Source organism: Pempheris klunzingeri, chromosome 3, assembly GCF_042242105.1.
Source record: "Pempheris klunzingeri isolate RE-2024b chromosome 3, fPemKlu1.hap1, whole genome shotgun sequence".
In the NCBI taxonomy this organism is placed as follows: domain Eukaryota; kingdom Metazoa; phylum Chordata; class Actinopteri; order Acropomatiformes; family Pempheridae; genus Pempheris; species Pempheris klunzingeri.
Window position 1 is genome coordinate 17,695,307 of NC_092014.1, and position 16,521 is coordinate 17,711,827.

At 42.4% G+C, this 16,521-nt stretch overlaps 1 protein-coding gene across 1 annotated transcript in view; it reads left to right on the forward strand.

The window, feature by feature from the left end:
* pkn1a (protein kinase N1a) overlaps positions 1–16,521 on the forward strand; it is a 45,871-nt gene that overhangs the window by 27,370 nt on the left and 1,980 nt on the right. The window contains exons 3-22 of the mRNA XM_070856375.1: positions 962–1,067; positions 1,710–1,858; positions 2,459–2,579; positions 5,506–5,651; positions 6,302–6,515; positions 7,152–7,346; positions 7,909–8,018; positions 8,113–8,256; positions 8,521–8,596; positions 9,016–9,151; positions 9,442–9,526; positions 10,243–10,322; positions 10,862–10,937; positions 11,388–11,479; positions 11,828–12,004; positions 13,207–13,269; positions 15,383–15,459; positions 15,582–15,724; positions 15,974–16,081; positions 16,313–16,393. Coding sequence (XP_070712476.1) covers positions 962–1,067; positions 1,710–1,858; positions 2,459–2,579; positions 5,506–5,651; positions 6,302–6,515; positions 7,152–7,346; positions 7,909–8,018; positions 8,113–8,256; positions 8,521–8,596; positions 9,016–9,151; positions 9,442–9,526; positions 10,243–10,322; positions 10,862–10,937; positions 11,388–11,479; positions 11,828–12,004; positions 13,207–13,269; positions 15,383–15,459; positions 15,582–15,724; positions 15,974–16,081; positions 16,313–16,393 — 2,379 coding nt within the window. The remainder of the gene's footprint in view (positions 1–961; positions 1,068–1,709; positions 1,859–2,458; positions 2,580–5,505; positions 5,652–6,301; positions 6,516–7,151; positions 7,347–7,908; positions 8,019–8,112; positions 8,257–8,520; positions 8,597–9,015; positions 9,152–9,441; positions 9,527–10,242; positions 10,323–10,861; positions 10,938–11,387; positions 11,480–11,827; positions 12,005–13,206; positions 13,270–15,382; positions 15,460–15,581; positions 15,725–15,973; positions 16,082–16,312; positions 16,394–16,521) is intronic.

Genomic DNA, 16,521 nt, shown 5'->3' on the forward strand with positions numbered 1-16,521 from the left:
CATTGTGAGGCAGGGCAGGAATGCAACACAGGCTCACACGTTTACCTCTGGAGCTGCACACTACAGCAGCTGGGCACCAGAAGAGACAGAGACTCAAGCAGTTCGAGCGTCAAATGTTTTGCTCACAGGCAGTTCTAGGTAATGAGGGAGGAATGAGTCAGATAGTATGCACATCCAACCTCTATTGGGTCCAGGAGAAGGACAAAAAACTTCAAACAAAGTAAAAGAATCACCACTGGGACTCCATTAAAGTATCTTTCTCTAAAGTCCCTAAACACCCTTTATTCCTCTGCATGCTTACATCATTTTCAATTCAATTTTCAATTCCCAATAACAATAAGTGGATGAAAAGGTTTGTTTGTTTTTTAAGAAAAGGAACATTTAATGGAACATGAGACAGAAGTCAACCTAGACTTTGCAACCCAGATTTTTCTTGTCAGTGTGGGTGATGGAAGTGGTAAAAATTTAGGTCACAATTGCTCCTGTAAAATGTATGCAAAATACTTTCATTTTGCGCTTTCGTTTAATAGAAGCACTTCCTGAACACCACCTGCTATCTGGAATTAGAATTTTAAGATTGAAGCAACGGCTCATTCAAGAATCATGTCTGGATCATTATGAAGACATAATTTTTATAGAGGTGTTTTATTTATGGAGAGCTTCTCAAGAAGGGGTGCACTTTGTTTTATTTAGTTTGACAGATATGATGAGCTACTTGCCTGCTTCAGCTTTCAGAATGGCAATATGTCTTAGATGAAGTCAACAATAGGAAACATTATAGCAACACCTTCAGAATTAAACAGATTTGCTGGTTCAGTTCAAAATGGCACATTGTTCAAAGTTTCTTACTGCACTGCTTGGTTGATACATTGATGTTTTCACACTCAAAATAAGATGCCAAAGCTTAATTTCTTCTCCATGAAAATAAATAATATTGTTCTGTGTTCGCTCTTGCCCGCAGGTGGACAGCCAGTTGCGGTCTTCTAACCGCAGACTGGACAACCTTCATGCACAGCTGCAAGAACTGGACGCTCACATTGTGGTGAAAGGAGGAGAGGAGAATAAAGGTATGTTTGTGGGAAAACTGTCACCCCTGCTGTCAAACGTACCTTGCGCTGTGATTGCTTTGACATAATAGAAGGGAAGGTTAAGGGAGTTAATAGGGAGTTAATATAGCTGCTGCAAAGTTTGTCATTACAAACACAAACAAGATACTATCTGAAAGCCAGTGTGCCGGGGGCAGCAAATCTCCATCTGATGCATGAATTCTTTCTCTGTGAGTACCACGTTTTTTAAGAGTGAAAATTAGAGTGAACATTATTATGTTGTTGGAAAATAACTTAACTATCTTTGTCCTGAATTTAGATCCTTTCTAACAAATTTATTGAAATGGGGCCTGAGACTTCGGACCTGTACAATATTTCTTTCATTTATTTCTATCTGTGTAGGAAACCACTTGGAGAAGCCAAAGAATCCCTTCAAACTTTCTGTCTGTTGCCAGCTGTTAAATGCTGTAGTGAATCTTTATTTGATCATACACCAAGGACAGATGCAGGATATTAACCCCACACATGCTCCTATATTAGATAAAAATATCATTTGACATTACATGAAATTCCCCAATGAGTACTTTCACTTTAGGACTCACCATGTGAGGCCTTGCCTTGTTCCTTTTTATATCATCTCCCACCTTCTCGTTCCCTGCACAGATGAGTGCCCTCAGTCTCCCGGGGCAGAGAGCCGTACGTCAGCCCACAAGGAACGCATTGCTGCCCTGGAGAGACAGCTCAACATTGAGCTCAAAGTCAAGCAAGGAGTTGAAAACATGATCCCCATCTACTCCAATGGATCCACCAAGGTACAGAACATCGACTTAATCCACACACGCATTCACACACCAGAACGCAGCTCAACAGAACAGCATATAGGGCACATATAATCAATGTCCTCATCAATGCCTAAACATCAACAATGGACCACAAGTGTAGTAACACAGACGCATGCACACAATACACACAGGGCAATGTAAAGAGCAGTTTTGAAGGGCATGGTACACATTACACCCCACCCCCAGCTGGCTGATAACTGACTGTGTGTCTGTGTGTGCACCTTGATGATCTATAACCTTGCAATCTGCTGACTCGGATGATAATCTCTAAATATGTAGGGCCTGCACAAAAACCCTTCCCTTATGTGCACACCTCATCCGTTGATTACTTCAATTCCCTCCCCCCTGTTTTACGCAGCATGTTTCACCTTGACCTTGCACAAACACCCCCACCTCCCTTTATGTTTCATTGCTTAAAGTCCTTAAAGTGCCCATAGCAATCAAGCAACAGAGAGGAAAAACGGCTTAAGGATTCCTCTCTATTGCTCACAGTTTTCTAACATTATGGCATTTACCTGTTTGCTTCCTGTCCTGTAATTTCTTGTCTTGTCTGGTCTCTGCTCAAATCAGGATAAGAAGATGCTGCAGACAGCCCAGCAGATGCTGCAGGATAGTAAGACCAAGATTGACATCATCCGCATGCAAATCCGTAAGGCTGTGCAGGCCACCGAGCACAATGACGACACGCAGGGTAAGTTCAATTGGCTAAATGTGCACACGCAAAGAATAGATGACACTTGTGCTACCAGTAGTGCAAAATACACCCGTGGTTATGGTTTTAAACAACCCTCCCAGTTCCAGGACTATTCAAAATGTGCTTTTTAAACAATTCATCAGTAAGAGTTGCTCACTCTGGTGGCAGGTAAATTTTGCAGACGATAACATTGAAATGTTTACATTATTTGGTCTGTTCTTCAATATTTGGTTGCACTGTAAAAGGTTAGATTTAGGTCCCTCAAAATGCAGTTTCAGTCCTGCAACATAGGAAGAAAAATCCCCGCACACTGTCAAAGAGCTATACTGCACATAAAACAATGATTCTGACCAGCATGCTGTAATTCTTCCTGGCCTGAACATTTTAGTTCAACTGTCAGAGGACAGTGAGCTAAACTGTTTTCACATACTGTCTGTGATGGCAGATACTTTCAGAAATTACACTGTGAGGTTTATGACAGTGGTCAGCTGGCACTGACAGGCTGCTGGGTCTTTTTCATCTTTCTTTATGTGATGTGCAGCCGTGCTCTTGTTCTGCATGTCATATATTTTGTCCTGAGCAGCAGCTGCAGATAGCAGACTCAGTAGCACAAACGGATCAATAAATAGCCGTGTTTTCACATCTCTTCGTTTTCTGGGGGAGAAGAAGAGGTGATGCACAGTGGCTTGTGTACGTGTGAGAGAGAGACGGGGGGGGGGTGCAGGCACTGGACAAATATGTGGGTGAGTGATACGAAGCCTGTGAAATGGCCCACCTGGCACATTACCACAATCAATCAAATTCACACAGAGATGCACTAAAAAAAAACGAACCCTCCAACAAAAGGATCGGCAGATGAAAAGTCTCTTTCACACACAAGCACTTACTCACACACTCACACAGTGCGCACAGTATTGATGTGCTGTGTGTTGAGGCAGAGCAAAAACATTGTATGGGCAGGTGATCGCATGTAGAAGAATGGTCTTTATATGTTTTGGCAGGGTAGTCGGTCCCAGTTCAGGACAGGCAAATGAGTCTCTGTGGAGCGATTGAGTGCTGTAGACCATTATGGCGCCTCTTCTGGGAAAACAGGCTGGTTGGTTACGGTCATGGGATAGTTTGGTAAAATACAGCAGGAGAGCCGGGAGAGAGCAGTGAGAGGGGGCATACATTTGAATTAATTGGACAAATCGATTTATCGCAGGAAAAAAAAAAACAGATTTTAAAGATGGTGCACATCCTTTGGGGCAATCTAATCTTTCTGGTCATACATCCAGACTGAGGCAGCTGATGGCTACTGAAAAAGTGGGTTTCTTTTAAGGCAAAGAAGACAATGACCATTTGGAATGATTATTTAAGGGCGTTTTAAGGGCTGTACTTCTATCTCTCGGTGTCCTGTGTGTGAAAAACTTGCTTGGTTTGTAGTACTATGAAGTTCCTTCCACAGCTGTAATGTGATAAAAATAGTTTTGTAGATGTTAATGACCAGACTGAGGAGCATTTTGTACTTGAAGAGCAACTCCATCAGTTTTACACATCAGAGTCTGTTTACAGGTCGTGGGGAGTACTACGGCACAGGTGGAAGAAGTTGTATAAAGCCTCCTGAGGTAGCTGTGTGAAGTCTAATAAATTGCCACTTAATGTCGATGTCATCTGAGTCAGAGTTGGTCGGGACTGAAGACCAAATCTAGGGGTGTGGAGTTTGAAAAACAAGAGTGCACCAGACCTCTGTAGACCTCTGTGGTGTCTTTTGTGCTGGTTTCCCACATGGTCTCTGGATCTTTCCTGGTTAATCTGTATCTCTCCTTTAAACCACACACACACACAGGGTTGTGTGTATAGTGTACACAGACAGACAGTCTCCAGGCACCACACCCGGTGGAGGGGTCATCTAGCAGGGTCTGGGCTCCAGGCAGAACACCTTATTAGGAGATAAAAGCATCCACATCCATTTCCACCCCTACCTCCCTCTTTTCCTTTCATTCTCCTCCTATTTCATGCAGCATTTTGGACAGCTCATAAGTCATAAAAATAGTTTATAATCACTCCTCTGTGTCCTTTTGTCCCTCCTCCTCTCTAAGCAGGCATTTGAAAGTCAAATGCACCTTTTTTGAATGTGATTTATCCTGTTCTTTTCCTCATCCCACGCCTCTTCTTCCCATATCTGTGTGCTCCTTTGTGTTTGTTGTTAACGGCTGCTACTGAGCCATTAAGCTAACCACTTGGCTGTAACTGTGCTTCACGGGTGCTACTCTGACACTGACCCCATGTCTGATTTTCTAAGTGAGGGAGGTTATATGTTGTCGCCCTTTGGCGTAAAGCATGGCACCTAATTTCTGCTTGAATCTAGCTACCCACCAGGGGTGAAATAACCAATTGTCTGTTTCATTGGTTGCAGTTTGAAGTTGCCATTAGTCTACAATGGAGAGCAACTTGACATATGAACGTGAATATATAATGTCAAAAAATACACACTTATTGTATTTTATATTTTATATAGTTTCCTTTTTGGCTTTACAAGCTTGTAAGATAATGCCAATATGATTTAAATTGAATATGGAAATAAAAAAGCCATTTGGAAACTGAGGTTTGAACTGGAGTTAATGTTGTTTAGTGGGGTAAACACTCGGAGGCTGCTTACCTCCCCCCAGGCACTGCTAATGTTTTTTTATGTCTGACTCTTGTGTAATCCCTGACATGCATTAAGGCATTAACCTAACTTAGTATGCCCAGGGGAGTTCCCTCTAACACGCTGCTGCCAAAACAAAAGACTGAAGCATCAACGTGCTCCTGCCAAGATCAAACTGTAAAACATAACTGGATAAAAAGCGCAGGTGATTAAAGCAGCGTCATTTGGCATCGAAGCCTCACTGTGTCCACTCTGATGCACATGTCACGTCATTTGTCTGTCCCAATGCTGCAGGTAACCAGGACCTCTGTGGGATGGAGCTGCGTATTGAAGAGCTGAGGCATCACTACAGGGTGGAACATGCTGTCGCTGAGGGGGCCAAAAATGTGCTCAGGCTCCTGGGGGCCAGCAAGGTCCAGGACAAGAAAGCCCTGTCTGAGGTTAGACTGGACACACACACACACAACAGCAAACCCTTCCTTAGACTCACATGTTGACTCCTATAATGTTCTTTTGGTTACTTGTTTTTACAGCATCATGACATTACAAGGCGTCTGAATGTGAATTTCTCTCTTTTTGGGTACAACATAGATGGAAGATACTAAAGACGCTTCAATTACTTTATGCTCTCTGTTCTAAATGCCTTTTGAGACATAGCTCAACAAGAGCAGCTGAAAACTCACATTTGGCCTAACAACTCAAAATAACCGTATCTGTGAAAGGGTTAGAAGGGTTTTTGACAGGAGTAGGGATCCACTTGTGTTGAGCTTTCAAGCTTTTAAAACATCTCTCTTCAGTACTGAAACAGAAACCCATCACTCGTACATTCACTTTTTTTTCAAGCATTTTTTGAAGCATGGTTTTGCAAACAAATATTACATATTCAAAATTCAAAAGCCGTAAAGCAAATATCAAAGCAGTATTTTTTGCAGTGTGTGATGATATAGATATTTTTGCATTGTTGCACCAACACTCGTACTTTGTTGACTAAAATATGATTGAAAGGATGGATTATGTGGGCCGTGAGATTCGCTAAACAGGTAAAGGGCGTGAACGTGTATTAAAGCTGCTTTGTGTCGATGCTCTGCAGGCACAGTCTCGTCTGAGCGAGGCGTCTCAACGGTTAGACCTGCTAAGGGACTCTCTGGACCAGCGTCTGGCAGAGCTGCCGGAGGACCATCCCAAGGCCAGCGTCATCAAGGAGGAACTAGTCCTGGCCTCCTCACCTGCCTTCAGCTCTCGCCACGGCGCCCCCTACCTCCACAACCAGTACAGCACCCTCAACAAGCCCTCACCTCTGACTGGTATGTTAAACAGAACGAAGCTATGCAGGCCATCATGAAACAAACCTAGACCTTATACCGAGGCAAATTCCCTGCAAAGTGAAAACTTAGCTGACAATAAACCTCTTATTAGTAGAGGTAGAATGAGGAGATTTTTCTCATTGATGTAAAGAAACCATTTTAAGACAACCACCAACAGTACCACAGACATGCATTTGGTATTAAGGATGAATACTGTTAAAGGAACATTTAGTATTTGGGGTTTTAGAACTTGTCATTGTGTACACAGACACTTAAATATCTCACATGAGGGGGTGTACATTCATGTGACAAAAAGACGTAACACCAAAGACTTTGGGAGACAAGTTTTATTGTACCATGAGTGAATACAATTATTGTGGTCACCATCAAGTCTATATGTGCTGGCTGCTCATTGATTTTCAGGCCAGTGATGCCAATTGTTGTTTATGTCCAACCAGTTATGGCTATTTGTGAAAGAGGGCATTGCAGCTGCACATGATCTTTTGTAAATCAGTTTGTAAATGCATACCTGTTGTTTTTTGTTTTGTTTTTAGTCTTAAATTATTCATCTGGTCTCCCCTGGTCTCTGGTGGCCTTTAGTTTGGCTGTAACTGAATTGTTGTCCTCTGTTTTTAGGTACCTTACAGGTGCAGCTGCTGGGCTGTGTGGGGTTGTTGGAGGTGGTCTCAGGTCGCAGTAAAGGGACAGCCGTCATGCTGCCATGCTACAGCCCTGGAGACACCAGGTCCTTCATGAGAGGCAGCAAGGGACTTTACGGACGGAGTGGCTCAGTCAGCGGGAAGACACCAAGCAAGACAGATGAGCTCTCCTGTAAGTGTATCTGTGCATGTTGGGCTTGGTTTCATCTGAAAAAGTTCAGTACTAATAAATACTCACCTATATAAAATGTTCAGCAGGTTTAAGTTTATGTAGATTGGTTTAATTCATCACAAACTGCTCACTGTCACTTTCAGCAGAATATAGAAATGGAAGTCTATAATAAGTACATTAACTTTCTGTCACTGTCACTTTAGGTTTGTTCACTGAGGTTTCATACACTCGATAGACTAGGTACTAGGTCAGTGCTCCTACATGGTGGCATCAGCAGCATCAGCAGATTTGGCTGAATTGCCTCAGTGCCCTGAGCAGACAATTCACTCCAGCTTTTTTACGGTCTTGCAATTTCTGCAGTGTCTCTAAGGAAATTAATGACAATCATTAATCAATACTTAAATTGTATTATTGTATTGTAAGCATACAGTAGCTTTCAGTTTTTGTAGTGGTCAAGACCAAAGTGCCAGGGTACTGTAAAGGAACGTCACCTGGAGGAAGTCAGATTTGCTGAGTGTGCGTGTGTGTGTGTGTGTGTGTGTGTGTGTGTGTGTGTGCGCAGCTGAGGTGAGTGCTGTGCTGAAGCTGGATAACACCGTGGTGGGCCAGACACCCTGGAGGACTGTGGGAGAGCAGGCTTGGAACCAGACCTTCACTGTGGAGCTGGAAAGGGTGAGAACATATAGACGCACATAAACACAGAGTGCATTTAAGTACCCTTTTAGCCAAGTAAAACTGCTGATGTACCATCATGTGTGTGTTTTAGTCGAGGGAGATGGAGATTGCTGTTTATTGGAAGGACTACCGCTCGTTGTGTGCTCTGAAGTACCTGAAGCTGGAGGAGTTCCTGGACAACCAAAAACACACCGTTCAGCTGGAGCTGGAGCCTCAGGGCCTGCTGCTGGCTGAGGTACACACACACACAAAGGTGGACACAGGTGTCCTCACATAGATGACACTTGTCAATGCGAGTGCTATAAATACACACAAAGATATTCTAATGTGCGCATATAAACATGCCCACACACTCAAGCTGTCACATGCACCTGTGCTGAAAAACACTGCTTTGATATATCGTACTTGAAAGGTGTGTGAGGTGAGTGTGATGTCTGAATATAAATAACTGTTGTGTAGTGTCCATGTTTTTCATGTTTTTTGTGTGTGTGTTTTCCAGGTGACCTTCTTCAACCCGGTCATTGAGAGAGTTCCTCGCCTCCAGAGGCAGAAAAAGGTCTTCTCTAAGCAGCAAGGTGAGGAAGTGAGACAGAGTGGAGAGGAAACACAGAAAAATATGCTGGTTGCTCTGCAGTCATGGTACATTTTACATAAATGACCTTTTGAAATGAACAAACAGCAGTTGTGCTAAAATCTGCTTCATCTTAATAAGAAAAAGAACGTGACAGGAGGAAACATTACCATTTTTTCATTTAGACCACAGCACCATCTAGTGGTGAATACATCAACTTTATTGTCCAGCACTCCTCTAAACAAAGACAGGAAGTACTTCACTTCAACAAGATGTAAAACAGAGACATTAAGAATAGCAATTACCTATAAAAGTAGATGTGATAATGGTGGAACTGTATAATGCTCAGAGAAAGGGATGGGAATCTGCTTTGTGAGACCTATATTAATGAGTCTAGGTGTGTGTATGAACGTGTCTCTCCAGGTAAGGCATTCCTTCGGGCTCGCCAGATGAATGTGGATATTGGGACATGGGTGAGGCTGCTGCGAAACGCCATCCCTACTGTCAACAACTCAGGAACCTACAGTCCCAACGCCCACAGCCTGACACTCAACTCCGGGTGAGACACACACTCAGACAGAGAAAGCACAAATACAACAAATTGACACACACTTCACTTAATCGTACTGGGGAAACACTCTGTGTGACGTTTGATAGTTGTCGATCAGACTTTGCTATCAAACACGGCAGCATTCCTTGAACCTTTTTTCCTTGTGTTTCCTGGCAAAGTACAAAGCACTTGATGCTTTCTCTGCCCCACGTCTAACAACCCTTTTGTCTCTGTTCATTTGTCCGCCTGCATCACCGTGTTGGTCTGTTTGTTTGTGTGTGTGTGTGCGCGTTTTTCAGGGAGGTCTCAGTGGAGAAGTTGAGTCTGGACAGCGACTCTCCGATAAGAGGCGATTACAAGAAAGACACGGACACACACACTCCGGTGAGACAGACAGGTCTACTGTAGTAAATGTTCTCTGTTAGCCATGGGATAACATGACATTAAAGTCCCAATCTTTATCCACAAGTAAAGACAAATACAGTAAATGTTATGAAATCAACACATGGACAGTTGACACGTCATCACTTTGATCAGTGAGTAATGTAATACTCAGGAATCCAGATCATAATAGATGGGTAATAATAGGTTTAGGTAAAGTTTAGGCACATTTTGCTGAGATTTCTGCTCTTTGTTAATAGGAGAGAACACAGTTTGAGCTGTAATCATGTAAGAACTGATGACGTGAACATGGGGGACCTCCTAACTCTACAGTCTGCCCCGTATGAGCTACTGAAACTTCTATCCGTTTTATCTCCGTACACTTCCCCCTCTGTGGGGTGTCGCTGTCCTCAGAGTCAGCACAGCTGCAGACATGTTGAAAGGACAGCAGACAGCCAAACTGTCTTCACCAAACAGATTCACCAAACACAAGACACTTATTGGAGCACACAGCAGGAAACAGCTTTATTTATTTATCTTTTATTTATTTGAGGGTTTAAAGCCCAGAGCTCAGGCAGAAAGTGAATCCTGCTGTTTGTATGTTGTGTCCAAACTGTCATGGAATCACTTGTCTCTTGTCTTCCATCTCATCTCTCTGTCTCTGTGTGGCTCTCTGTGTCTTTTCCTTTGTGTCCCTTTCCTCGCATGTCCCCCATCAGGACCGACTGCCAGTCATCGAGCCCTTCTCCCCCCCAGACCTCACCCCTGAGTGCCCTGTCCGAACCCCGTCTATTAGCAGGTACACACACGCACATAAACACTGGATCCCCGTCCATTTATTTTCTACATTATCTGCATTATATTTTTTAAATATAATGACAACAAGACTGTCCTTTCAGTCACCTCTTCTGTGCAGATTCTTCAGTATACTTTGTTTTTTAATAAGCCATTTCCACCAAAAGCATTTTAACTTTTCACTGCAGAAAAGCACAGGTGAATTTAAAAAAACAGTCATGGCTGAAGTCCATTTAGCTGATTGTGAATGCTGGCTCACTTTCACACTTTCATGGTTTACTGGGACAGAGCCACCATTATTAGTAACGCCTGTGATTTTCCTACTATGACTAGTCAAAGTGTGTGACTTGTGTGTGTGAAAAAGGCCTAACCATGAGAATATTATATTTAAAATACAGAGAACTCTATCCACGCTCATAGTTCCCATGTTTGCCACGACAAATCATGCTGTCGTGTATTCATATGATTTTTAAATCTGCTATTTAATATTGTGGTCCCTGTTATAAATGTTCCTGCTGACTATGGGTGTGTCCATCTCTCCAGTAAACAGAGGAAAGGTCCTCTGTCTCTCCAGGACTTCAGGCTGATCGCTGTGTTGGGCAGGGGACACTTTGGGAAGGTATAGTTTGGACAATTTGTCCATTTTGTTTTGCTTTTCTTTAATAAATGAAACTTTCAACTTACAACTTCAGTTGTAACACAAAGAACAAAGAAGGGGGGTTTGAATACTGTGTGTGTCCCTCAGTCAGCATCAAAGGTTTACACTGATGCATTTCAATGCATTGTTAGAAGCTCTTTGTGTTCTTTAGGCCAACGAGTGCCTGTGTTTGTGTAACTTCCTCACTTGCTTTTTTGTTTGTGAAACGTTCAACATTTGCAGGAGCTTAAAAACCCAATAGAAAGCCTTTTCATGCATTTTGATTATGAAAAGTTTAAAGCACCAATAATGTAAACGGGAAAAGTGAGTTGAGCTTGCAGGTTTAAAGACAGATTTGAAATGTCTTTGAAAGTTTTAATTTTTTCGTCCTCACTAAACATGAACAAAATGAGTTGTTGTTGTTGTCTCCAGGTGTTGCTGTCAGAATACAAGAAGACGGGCACCATGTACGCCATTAAAGCCCTGAAGAAAGGAGATATCGTAGCTCGGGATGAGGTGGAAAGGTGTGTGTTTTGTGTGTTTATTACTTGCCGTTTTTGTGTAATTGTTTGCTGTTTTTTAGTCTGGATCTGTTCTGTCTGATAAAACATTTCATTGTATTTAATCTGTGCTGCTGCTGTGAGTTGAATCACCATAATTACAGTTCATCTGTGGGATGAGTGTGGGTGTCTCATCTACCAAAATAAATACCATCTAATTATGTGTAAATGTCTCTAATTTTTCTCTCCTCCCTCTTCCTTTCCTCTGCTAAATTCTTTTCTCATCTTTTTCATCCTCCCCTCCTTCATCACTCTCCTCCTTCTCTTGTTCCACTTTTGCCTCTGTATCCTTTTCTCTCCCTCCTCCTGCAGTCTCATGTGCGAGAAGCGCATCTTTGAGATAGTGAACATGTCCCACCATCCCTTCCTGGTCAACCTGTTTGCATGCTTCCAGACTCCAGAGCATGTGTGTTTTGTTATGGAGTACACAGCAGGAGGCGACCTGATGATGCACATCCACACAGACGTTTTCACAGAGCCACGAGCCGTGTACGTACCGCCTGTTTAAGTGTGTTTGAGAAAGAGAAAATGCTAAATAGAGATTGGTTTTTTAATCATAAATGAGTTTATTAACACGCTTTGCATGGTCCCACAAATAAAGGCTCCCAAACAAGTCTGTAAAGTCCTGATAGGAGATGAGATTAGTTTAATTGTCTTCAGGGCTTGTGAGGATTGAGAATGACTTTAAATGTCAAAGTACAGTAACAAATTCTACTCAAAAATGCACATTTTATGTAACCACTGCTCCAGTAAGTCCTACCATTACAGCCATTTTGGAGGCAGTAGTTACAGAACAGATTCACATTTTTTTCCCAGTGTGTCTTAAAACAATACTATTACTCGCCCATATGTATATTGAAAGCACTGTTGGTGGCTGTAATTGTTCCTTCTGTCCATACTGAGATCCCTTCTTAAAGAAATGATCCTTTTTCTTAGAACAGGAAAAGCAGAGGTGGAATTAATGACATTAACGTCAAAAATGTATTCTGTGAAAAAGGTTAATTTAATATAAAGTGATGGGGGACAAAATCCACAGTTGTCTTTTTGTCGATTAATCCATTCAAAGCTTATATGAGGCTTTAGTAGTACGAGTGTTTCCAAAGCTACAGCCTTTTTAGTAAGAAATTCCCTGTTTTTGGGGGGTGGGCTTTGTGTCAGTCCGCTGTATCTTAGTGGACAGAGATTAAGCAGACATTTTCCATAGTTAGTGTTTTTAGTACTAAATGTACACTCCATTTTTCTTTGACAGCGTTTCCCTGCTAACTTAGACTTCTGAACACTCGAATTAGCTTCAGGTGAGCTTAAGAATACAGTTATACACAGAGAGAGGACTGTGGATTTTGTCCCCCATCCCTTAGACTGATGACATGTTATTAAGAAAAGATCTTTAAACAACCAGCACAGACAGGAGGAACGTTTACAGGAAACTGTTTCAATCTACACATGGGCATGGAGTGTGTTTTAAAACAAACTTTACAAGTTATGAACCTATCCTTTAACAGTGGTATTGTTTTGAACTGCATTAATATGAAGTAAACCAAAAGCCTCAAACTTTCCTGTATTTACTGTAGTGGTGGTATTAAGGTGTCCATTTTTGTTCTTGTTTGTTCAGTTATATACTCAGAATGAGGTTGACTTTTAATGCCCTTTTATTGCAGGTTACTGATAATGTTTCTCTGGTTTGACTTCAGGTTTTATTCAGCCTGTGTAGTTCTTGGACTTCAGTTCCTCCATGACCATAAGATTGTGTACAGGTGAGCCCACAAATCCTTTTCCTCAACCTAAAGTTGGTGTAAAAGAGACATACAGGTCTACAGTGTGCCTGCTGTAAAAAAAAAAAAAAAATGAATCCATGTATGTACAGTAGGTACGGAAAGTATTCAGACCCCTTCACTTTTTCCACATTTTGTTATGTTACAACCTTATTCCAAAATGGATTAAATTCTTTTTTTTCCTCATCAATCTACACACAATACCCCATAATGACAAAGTGAAAAAAGTTTTTTAGAAATTTTTGCAAATGTATTAAAAATAAAAAACTGAAATATCACATGTACATAAGTATTCACACCCGTTGCTATGACACTCAAAACTGAGCTCAGGTGCATCCTGTTTCCACTGATCGTCCTTGAGATGTTTCTACAACTTGACTGGAGTCCACCTGTGGTAAATTCAATTGATTGGACTTGATTTGGAAAGGCACACACCTGTCTATATAAGGTCCCACAGCTGACAGTGCATGTCAGAGCAGAAAACAAGCCATGAAGTCAAAGGAATTGTCTGTAGACCTCCGAGACAGGATTGTATCGAGGCACAGATCTGGGGAAGGGTACAGAAAAATTTCTGCAGCATTGAAGGTCCCGAAGAGCGCACTGGCCTCTATCATTCGTAAATGGAAGAAGTTCAGAACCACCAGGACTCTTCCTAGAGCTGGCCGCCCGTCCAAACTGAGCAATCGGGGGAGAAGGGCCTTGGTCAGGGAGGTGACCAAGAACCCGATGGTCACTCTGACAGAGGTCCAGCGTTACTCTGAGGAAATGGGAGAACCTTCCAGAAGGACAACCATCTCTGCAGCACTCCACCAATCAGGCCTTTATGGTAGAGTGGCCAGACGGAAGCCTCTCCTCAGTAAAAGGGACATGACAGCCCGCTTGGAGTTTGCCAAAAGGCACCTAAACGACTCTCAGACCATGAGAAACAAGATTCTCTGGTCTGATGAAACCAAGATAGAACTATTTGGCCTGAATGCCAAGCGTCACGTCTGGAGGAAACCAGGCACCGCTCATCACCTGGCAAACACTATCCCTATGGTGAAGCATGGTGGTGGCAGCATCATGCTGTGGGGATGTTTTTCAGCGGCAGGAACTGGGAGACTAGTCAGGATAGAGGGAAAGATGAATGCAGCAAAGTACAGAGACATCCTGGATGAAAACCTGCTCTAGAGCGCTCAGGATCTCAGACTGGGGCGACGGTTCACCTTCCAACAGGACAACGACCTGAAGCACACAGCCAAGATAACGAAGGAGTGACTTCAGGACAAGTCTGTGAATGTCCTTGAGTGGCCCAGCCAGAGCCCAGACTTGAACCCCATTGAACATCTCTGGAAAGACCTGAAAATAGCTGTGCAGCGACGCTCCCCATCTAACCTGACAGAGCTTGAGAGGATCTGCAGAGAAGAATGGGAAAAACACCCCAAATGCAGGTGTGCCAAGCTTGTAGCATCATACCCAAGAAGACTTGAGGCTGTAATCGCTGCCAAAGGTGCCTCAACAAAGTACTGAATAAAGGATGTGAATACTTATGTACATATGATATTTCAGTTTTTTTTATTTTTGATACATTTGCAAACATTTCTAAAAAACTTTTTTCACTTTGTCATTATGGGGTATTGTGTGTATGAGGGGAAATTTTTTTTTTCCATTTTGGAATAAGGCTGTAACATAACAAAATGTGGAAAAAGTGAAGGGGTCTGAATACTATTGAACATGTTTTGCACATACAGTGGGTACGGAAAGTAAGTCCAATGGTGTTCAACACCTCCGCTAAACTCTGGTTCAGAATAAAAGAATGAACACAAACACAATAGAAGAAAAATGTCACAAGAGTTTTTAAGGAATGAGTCTTCGTATGCACCCATCTCTTCCATCAGTCCCTTCTGAAGTCAAATATCTGATTCTTGTACTGACAGAGGTCTTGATTTTAGCCACGTTAGCAACAAAACACCACTGTGCCTCGGTGCAGCCTCACACAGCGGCTGTAGACTCTTAGTCTTGTTTGTGTGTCTTGTAAACTCTCAGCTGTGCTCAGTGAGATACCGTGAAGAGACAACGAGCCTCACCTACACTTTTTACCTTCCCTCTCTTCCAGAGACCTCAAGCTTGACAACCTGCTGCTAGACACAGACGGTTATGTGAAGATCGCCGACTTTGGACTGTGTAAAGAAGGTGGATATCAACGTTATGGACAGATGGGCTCATTTTATTCTTTGTTACATCCTGTCAGCTTGCTGCACAAAGGTTCCTTAAAGCTTTCAGCCACAAACCTTTTCATCTGTCTTTATCTGTAGGAATGGGCTTCGGGGACCGGACCAGCACCTTCTGTGGGACTCCTGAGTTTTTAGCCCCAGAGGTCCTAACAGATACGTCCTACACCAGGGCAGTGGACTGGTGGGGACTGGGGGTCCTCATCTATGAAATGTTGGTGGGAGAGGTGAGAACTAATGCACACTGTCCATGGTGTAAAAATGTGACCTTAAAGTTTGTAAATAAAAGAATTAAGCATATTTCAAGTGTGCTGAAGTTCTCCAGTCCTAGATGCCTTGTTTATATCCTACTCACCTTTATGGACAGTGCAAAATCCCTAACATGTTCACTGTGGTTAACACAATGAATTGGTGAACTTCAAATCTCTGAAATGGATTGTATTTAACCGTGTGTGTGTGTGTATATGTGTTTGTAGTCTCCATTCCCAGGGGACGATGAAGAGGAGGTGTTTGACAGCATTGTGAATGATGAGGTTCGCTATCCGCGCTTCCTGTCCACTGAGGCTATTGGCATCATGAGAAGGGTGAGAATACACACACACAGAGACACACAGACGTCCTCCTCCTCTCGCTGACTTTGTCACCCATGAACAACACATGACAAATGCTGCACACACACATTACTGAAACTCCATTATTTGCCAACGTAGTCGACACACTGACACTTGCTCACAATAACAAAGGTCACTGACTATAATATCACCTTATAATTTTGTATTTTTTTGTGTGTGTGTGTGTGTGTTTATCGTGAGCAGCTGTTGAGGAGGAACCCAGAGAGAAGACTGGGCTCTGGTGAAAAAGATGCAGAGGAGGTGAAGAAGCAGCCATTCTTCAGAGTACGTACACTATTTATTTTTTCATTTTTTTACCTCCATCTTGTTGCTGCTGCTTACATTCAAATGCACTATTTGCATACATGTATATACATTATGCAGAAATACTGTATAATAATAATGTAATAAAT